Source organism: Cibotium barometz, chromosome 8 (assembly GCF_041138505.1).
Source record: "Cibotium barometz isolate CiBa-2024 chromosome 8, ASM4113850v1, whole genome shotgun sequence".
NCBI lineage: Eukaryota > Viridiplantae > Streptophyta > Polypodiopsida > Cyatheales > Cibotiaceae > Cibotium > Cibotium barometz.
The window spans coordinates 3,711,147-3,719,837 of NC_141053.1; the positions used below are offsets into that span (position 1 = coordinate 3,711,147).

Consider the following 8,691-nt stretch of genomic DNA (forward strand, 5'->3'; position numbering starts at 1 on the left):
ACCCCCTCCCTATTTCCGTGGCCAATCTAAACATTTCTAGTGTCAGTCCTTCCATGGTTGGAATAAGAGTATTTTGAGGAAGGGTTGGTGGAAGAGAGGTTGGGAGAATAATATACCATAGAAGGCCCCTATCTCATAGGTGGGTTTAAATATGTCCCTTGTGGTACCCAATGTAGACTCCTTGTGGAGGGTACTACTGATATACTAGCGGACTGGGCTGATGTGAAGGGCTTGGGTAGAACCTTTCCCTTTGGTGTAACATTTATGGTCCTTGAGAAGATAGACCTAGCCCTAGATTTTGCATTGGTCCTTGGGTCCTATACTTATGAGCTATACCTGAAACAAATGATGCGGCTCTCTAGAATGGTGGTTCTGCTTGGGTCTATTGACTTTCACTTTGCCCTACTTCCGCTCTAGGATCTAGAGATGGAGTGAGCTCACTTTCTTGGGATTGATCCATGCCTCTCACCTGGGTTTTGGTTCTTCCGACTGTGTATTTCGTAGGATAAAATTATGGAGCCTCAAAGAAAGGCTTCTCTGCGAATGTGTGGGAAAGGGAGGAGCTTGCTCTTGGACAGAGACGGTCTGTCCAATAAATGGTCTGTCCATGCAATGAAGTTTTGGCTCTGCTGTTTTGAGATCTAGAGTCCCTCATCCCGTGCATGGGTGGTCTTTGCTTTCACTAGTACTGTCCAAGATAAGCACCGTTCGACTCCACTCGGTATTGACCGATGGATCCGACCTATGATAAGCGAAGGAGATTCATGAGAGTTCGCTTTGTCGAACAGAGGGTTATCTAGCACCAATCTACCCGATCGTAGGTGCATGGAAGTATGAAACTGTTGTGCAGAACCCCTTTGTGAAAAAAAACATTTGGAAAAGGGAACGGCCGTACGCGTTGAAACGATGGGCGTAAGCTTTCAAAATGAGAAAGGAATTAGCATACACTCCTCAAGGAGAGAAGGAATAGACGTACGCTTCCAAGAGGGCGCATAACAAATGAAAGAAGGAACGGGCATTCGCTTTGGAGAGCAGAAGGGAACGAGCCCTCCAAGTTGGGTCCAGAGTGGAATGGGCGTGGCAAAGATGCCGCAAACGTTGTTCACTTCAAAAAACAGAATAAAATGGATGTTTGCTCTTAGGGAAAGAAAGAAACGGGCGTTCGCTTCCAAAATCTAAAGACGAAAGGAAAGGCATGGGAGTGGTAATTGCAATTGAGCTTTGGAACGGGTGTTTGATTCAAGATGAGAAGGGTACGGGCGTGGCACTTCCAGAACGATCGCGGCATTATCATTTCTAAGATTTTTTCAATATTTATCTGGGGCTTTATGGTTGCAGATTTGACAGCCCCCCTTGAATAATGCAGTTAATTACAATTTATGCTCAATTTAACGTAAATAGTCTAATTTTAATGCATCTATCACATTCACGTAAGAAATCTTACTGGATTTGGATAGCTGAGAAAGGGAACGGGCATGGCGGATGTGCCACGGTCGTGGCCTGTTAAGTGAACAGTCGTTCACTTAACAGAATAGCCCAAGAGAGTGTAATTTTACTTAGTTTTTTTCTCAATCACTTGCTAATGCAGGTGTTTTCCCACTATTTTTTTAGAAGAGAGCAAGAAGGAGGGAGCTATGGAGAGCTCAACCTCTACCTCATGCAACTATCATGCAAAAGGGACATGGTGGTTAGGAATGAGAGGGTAGAGAGGAGGAGAAACAAGAGCATTACCATTCCTACTTACATAAAGCAACAATCCAACATGTAAGCAAGCTAAACAACAAGCTAACATGTATCCACAAGCTCAAATGAGAGAGAGAGAGAGAGAGAGAGAGAGAGAGAGAGAGAAGGCATTCTCAAGTGAGACAAATGGGATTATCCCCTTTCATATTCTATAAAATGACTTATATATAAGAGCTCATAGCTACAATGTCTGGCCGCCCATTTACAATTGGGAAGCCAAAACTAGTCTTCCTAGTTTCTCTAGCTCTATGTACAACTATTCCTCGTGACCGACATTCACACAAACCATAATCTTGATCATCCCATGTCTCTTATACAATGAGCTTATTGCTCGGTTACAAAAAGATAAATTACAAAGGGTGTAGCCACGTAAAAGGTAATGCTAACCAGAGTGGTCACATACCCCCTCCCTAATGTAGGTCCGTCCTCGGAGCTGGCCAGATCTATCTATAATAGATTGAATAAGTGCAAAAGGGACATGGTAGATAGCAATGAGAGGGTAGAGAAGAGAAAAAACGAGAGCAATATGATCCCTACTTACATACACCAACAATTCAACATGCAAGCAAGCTAAACAACAAGCTAACATGCATCCACAAGCTCAAATGAGAGAGAGAGAGAGAGAGAGAGAGAGAGAAGGAAAACTCAAGCGAGACAAATGGGATTGTCCCCTTTTATATATTATAAAATGACTTATATACAAGAGCTCATAGTTACAATGTTCGGCCACCCATTTACAATTGGGGACCCAAAACTAGTCTTCCTACTTTCTCTAGCTCTATGTACAACTATTCCTCATGACCGACATCACACAAGCCATAAGCTTGGTAATCCCATGTCTCTTATATAATGAGCGCATTACGTGGTTACAAAAAGATAAATTAAACAGGGAGTGGTTAACACACACACATACACACACACACACACATGTACACGCCCGCCGCCACAGATGCACTAATGCAAACACACACTCTCTCCTCCCACACAAACTATCTCACAGATAGAAATTCACTGTCTCTCTCTCACTCACGCACACACACATTCCCTCTCTCTTTACATACACTCTCTCTCACACATAGAAACTCTCTCTCTCTCTCTCTCTCTCTCTCTCTCTCTCTCACACACACACACACACACACATATAATTTTAATAGTGAGGATGCATGTGAATTTGTCTATGCGTGCATCTTTGTGTCTATGTATGCATGTGCAAGTACATATGTGTGTGTGCATGTACACATACATACGTGTGTATGCATGTGCATCTAGGTGTACATACATGTGTGCATGTGTGAGTGATGCACGTCCATGTGTACACACGTGTACTTGTGTACATGAGTGTGTGTATGTGTGTTTATGTATGTGCTTATGTGCATGCATATGCATGTATGTGTGTGTGCAAGCTTGAGTGTATGTGTATGTGTCTTTCTGTGTGTGCATGTACATATGCACGTTCCTGTGTGTCATCTATGTGTGCATGTATACATGTGTGTGTGTGTGTGTGTGTCTCTCTCTCTCTCTCACAAAGACGCAATCTCTCATGCACACACACACAAACATACTCTCTTTTCTCACATGTACACATATACACATGCAATATACCCCTCTCTCTCTCTCTCTCTCTCTCTCTCTCTCTCTCTCTCTCTCTCACACACACACACACACGTCTCTCTCAGGCATACACATGAGCATGTACTCTCTCTTCTCACATCCCCTCACACACACATAGAAACTCTTTTTCTCTCTCTCTCTCTCCCAACACACATGTACAAGCACACACACACACACACTTACACGCATATCTGTGTAATTGTGCACACACACACACACACGTGTGATTGTGTAATGTCGACTTCATGGATGCATGCATCATGTAAGTGTCTTGATTATGTATATGTGCTAGTGTGTGTATGGTGTAAGTGTGTGTACGTGGTGTGTAGGTTTGTGTTTGTGTGTATCCATGTGCGAGTGTGTGCATGTACATGTGTGTGAGCATGTGAATATGTTCATGTGTATATCTTTGTGTCTAGGTGTGTGCACGTGCACGTGCATGTGTGTGTGTGTGTGAGCGTGTGCCTCTACCACGTGCAAATGTGTATGCATTTATGTCTATATATGTATACATGTGTGCATGTATGTACTTGTGTATGTATGTGCTTGTATGCATGTATGTGTATGTGCAAGCTTGTGTGTGCACATGTAAGTGTGCATATCTCTATGTGTGTACATGTGTGTCCACGCGTGCAAGTGTGTGTGCATGTGTATTTGTGTGCGCATATCATGTGTGTATCTGGTGTGTGTGTGTATAGATCTATTTATATATACATGCTTACATACCTATTGATACATACATACATACATAATATATATGTATGTGTGCATGTGTGTATGTATGTACAGGTATGTGTATTGTCTCTCTTACACATGCACAAAATATAATATTAGAAGATGTGTGTGTGTGTGTGGAGGTGGGAGGGATTGCTTTCTAATGTATTATATATATATATATATATATACATGCTTACATACCTATAGATACATACATAATATATATGTGTGTGTGTGTATGTATGTATTTATCTATGCATATTCTCTCTCTCACACATGTACATAATATAATACTAGAAGATATATATGTGTGTATGGAGGGGTGGGCAATTTGCTTTCTAACTCATTAAATGAGCAAATGACGATGCGACAATTTATTGTGAGCCCCAATGCATCTAGGCGTGTGAAAAAAGAAACCCCAAAAACCGTGGTCTCTTCTCCTTTCTCCTTTTCAAAATTTATCCCTCTTCTTTCTCCACATAAATGGGTAGGCACACTTGTACTTAATATGTAATAAATAATTCTATTTTTAAAGAAAATATGTCTTATATAAGGGAGCCTCTTATATCATGACCAACGATAGGATTTGAAGGGCACCCAAATCTTTCATATGACAGACACCTAAAAAATTTACCCTTCTTTCAAGAAGAACAAATTTCTACAATGCCCGTCTAATGACAGATCAATAAAAAATTTTCCTATCGAAAGATCATCGTGATGCTTGAGTCATGTACAAATAGATACAAAGCATTTTGTATTGTGTTTACAAGATTTTATTTTGAGATCGTTATCAGTTATCAATTGCATAATACTTATTGACATTTAAAAGCATATCCATATTTATCTATATAAGAAAAAGTTATAAATTTATGGTACTAACACAGAAGATCGTACAATCATCATCTCATGGTAACTTTTATTACTACATTTATCCAAAGTAAATTTATTTGAATTCATATAAACAACTTACATCATAAAGAGAGAGATTTTCATGATAACTTTAAATGAATTAGACAAGATCTTCACTTCATACAATATTTAAATCACTTAATCTCACCTTAATCCAAAAATCTTCAACAAAATCTTCACATGAAGCCCTTGAATATGCAAATTGAATAATGTATACAAGGCCAATATAATAGAAAGCAAATAAAAACCCAGGGGAAAAAACCCCTCTTAAAGAGGGTAAAAAGTGCCCTGGAAACTAAAAATCCAAAATGCATAAGAAGGAAACTTCAAATTCAAGCTTCTCGCATAGAAGTGGTCTCCATGGATCTTGATCTTCTACTCTTCATAGCTTTCCAAGATTCAAAACATTCATCCCAAAGCATGTCTTCAGGGTTGTTTACCTTGGGAGTATTCAATCCCACAAACATCACCAATCCCAACATATCAAGGGATAACCTATTCTGAAACTTGTCCTTGATTTTATTCATCTTTGAGAAACCTCTCTCACATGCTACAGATGAAAGAGGTAACAAAAGCAAGGCTCTCCAAAGCTTCATAGTCCATGGAAAAGAGAATTCCCATTCTTCATGATTACAACAATCTTGCCAAGCAGTATGCATATTCTTTTGCTTAAAACAATTTCGCATCTGTGAGACAAAAGATCTACGCTCTCCTTTGCATTCAACCTCATTCATGAAAGAGCCAGATTCCTTTCCAAAGTGCTTGCAAAGAGTTTCCAACCATAGTCGTGAGGCATCATCAAGCTTTTCTAAATCTTCATTATAGTCTCTTGAAGTAAAATACTTCACAGCTTCAAACAACTCAAAATCAACCTTAAAACGATTCCATAAAGCATCCACTAAACTTCTAACATAAGTAGTAGCCATCATTACTAAATTCTCAATCACTATATGTAGAGTTTCATATGCATTCACAATATCTCCTTCACACATAGGCCCCAAGTGTAAGACATGTGAGTGTATTTTGCCAGCACTATCTGTAAAACTCACCACCCCATTTTGTCGATGAGCCATGGTCAAAAAAGCATGTGTGTTTTGTATCAAAGCCAAATACTCGACCCAAGAAAGACATTTGAAGTGTCTCTACAACAGACTTTAGATGACTTCCAATAGCAAAAATATCTGGATGCTCCTCTTGGAGCTTGCAATTGAGCACATTTAATTCTCCAAGCACATCGGCAAAGAACTTCAAAAGAAATTGCACCTTATAGTTTGTCAATGATGCATATAACTCACTATCTTCATGCTTCAATGCTGTCAACAAAGCTGGCATCAGACGCACCACTCTAACCATGACTTGACCTCGAGACAACCACCTTACATCGTGCATCTTTAACAATTTCAATTTTCCATGTCTACCAAGATTGAATGCCTTTACAACTTCTGCAAGAGCTGCATGTCTCTTTGCCGATCTACAAACCCACTCAAAGAGCTTTTTTGCAATCTTATCCACAAACTTGAACTCTTTGAACACTTTAAATGCATCCCCAGCTGCAAGTGACTCCCTATGAGCAACACAATGAAAGCTCAAAAGATGTAGAATATTTTGCTTCAACCTTGCAACCACACCATTTGCTGAGCCTGTCATGACACTTGCACCATCGGTAGCAATACCAATCATCTTGTGCAAAGGCAACTCCATTTTGGCCAAAAAGTCAAGCAAAGTTTTACTTAAGGCCTCTGCATCACCATTTTCGATTGGCAAGAGTTCCACAAAGCATGTACATATTGGGCCATTTCCACAATTTTGCATGTACGTGATGTAAACAATCATGTATTGTTTTGTACTAATATCAGTACTCTCATCGATTTGAATAGAGTAAAAAGGACTCTCAACAATGTCCTTCTTTAATCTATTCCAATATACATGTTTGATTGCCTTGGCAAATTCCTTTCCTGCATCTTTACTAGTGTACGCAGAGTACTCACTAGTAATTGGCATATTAGGTGTGCGCAAAAATCTTTGAAAGTTGCATTGGTGTGGAAACTCTTCAAGAGGTAAATTTCTTTTGAGTACATACCACATGCTTTGCATGACCGTGACAATCCTGTCCTTCGTGACAATCTTGTCCTTCTCATCATCTGTCATAATCGCAATATGCTTCTCAATGGGAAGTGTTGAGCGTCTCTCATGTTCTTCCCACATAGCCTTTGCCTGTATATGCTCTTTAGAGAGACTATGCTCATCTAAGGCACTCCTTTGTTTAGTTGTAGCACCTTGAGGTTGAGCATAAGGATTCCTTTTGTGTGCATAGGTACACCACTTGCATTTCAGCCTCTCTTTTCCATCAGGCCCATCAATAGGGAAAACCCATGTATGCGGAATTTTCCAACTTTCCAAGAAAATCCGCTCATACTTTTTTTTCTCTTTTGTGGCTTCTTGTGCAGCCACAACTTGACTAGAAGTGGCAGCATTACGTTGATCACTTGTTGTTACATTAGTAACTAGACCATGAAGCCCAAGAGATTGCTCAAGGGTTTTCTGTTTTTTGCTTTTTTTAGGTCGACCAAGTGGCGCCATATTCTGTACATAACAATAAATAATAATGTGATTTGAAATGCTGTGAAGTTTTCAAGATACTGCTATAAATCTCATATCTTTTTCTATCCTTACTCTATAATGTAGGCAGTGTTCTTTGAATAAATACATTATTAAGCTTCATGCTTTATGCCAACGATTTCATGTCTTGTGCAAGTAGTCATAGAATTCACAAGTAAAGATAATGCGTGAAAAGAAGACCAACCTTTAGATCTTGGAGATAATGTGGTGGTTGTAATCAATGTCGTCTCAAGACTCGATGACTCTTGAATGCCTTGGATGATGTCTTTGGTCCATATAGATTGTGTTCACTATTTGAAAGACTTAGAACTAGAAGTTAGATTACTCCAGATGATGCCGTGGATGAAGCTTGATTGTGTCCTGCAAAGCATGAAACCCAAGTTTGAGAGAGGGCGACTTTCAAGTTTCTACCATGCAGGCGACTCAGGCGAGAGAGAGAGAGAATTTAACCTACATAGTACAGGCTACAGCCTACGACTCACGCTGCCCACAAGGCTCATACGACTCGTCTGACGGACTCCCGAATACTTTGATTGAAAGGGTGCCCCATGTAATTGACAGCAAACGTGGCCACTTGAATCATCATATTGGACATGTAGGAAACCGTATTTACAAGATTAGGCTCAAACTCTGTCTGCTTCAATGCACTCTTCAGGCATGTATTCACCTGCAGCTCTCGTCATTGCAACCAGAAATGTGATATGGAAAGCAAACTATCCCAGTAATGACAGGAAAACATACGCACAGAAAATGTTTGCATGTGGCCGTTCAGCAAATAAAGTGTTCATTGGGCGTGCATGAGAAATGAAGAGAAAGAAGGCTGCTGTGAAAAGCCCACTAATAGTAGCTTGTACATCTCCAAGCTTGACACCATCCAAGTACATCACACTGAGCACATAAGCAGTGGCAAGGCAGTTTAGCCCCAGATTCCAGAATCTTGAACGTCTGCAAGGTGGTCACCAAAGTGCTCCTTCCTTGACGAATGATATCAACAGTGGGCTGCACCGAAGCATGTTTTGCAGTAAATGGAGAGGCCATTGAAGCATCACCAAGTTTTACCACAGGAGCTGTCCTTCCATCACCTTCTTCCCC

General features: G+C 40.2%; 2 protein-coding genes across 2 annotated transcripts; both read right to left on the reverse strand.

The window, feature by feature from the left end:
• Positions 1 to 5,312: 5,312 nt before the first annotated feature.
• Positions 5,313 to 5,921, reverse strand: LOC147635837 (uncharacterized). Its single transcript, XM_086802031.1, has one exon. It carries the CDS (start codon positions 5,907 to 5,909, stop codon positions 5,313 to 5,315), a length of 597 nt encoding a protein of 198 aa, XP_086658157.1. The 5' UTR covers positions 5,910 to 5,921.
• Positions 5,922 to 6,012: 91 nt separating this feature from the next.
• Positions 6,013 to 7,068, reverse strand: LOC147635838 (uncharacterized). The gene has a single exon (XM_086802032.1). The coding sequence runs from the start codon at positions 7,063 to 7,065 to the stop codon at positions 6,013 to 6,015; it is 1,053 nt and encodes a 350-aa protein (XP_086658158.1). The 5' UTR covers positions 7,066 to 7,068.
• Positions 7,069 to 8,691: the final 1,623 nt, after the last annotated feature.

What these genes read in the sequence shown, in the direction of transcription:
- LOC147635837 (XM_086802031.1), bottom strand. Translation starts at nt 5,909, where the DNA reads ATGATGGCTACTACTTATGTTAGAAGTTTAGTGGATGCTTTATGGAAT.
- LOC147635838 (XM_086802032.1), bottom strand. Translation starts at nt 7,065, where the DNA reads ATGTGGTATGTACTCAAAAGAAATTTACCTCTTGAAGAGTTTCCACAC.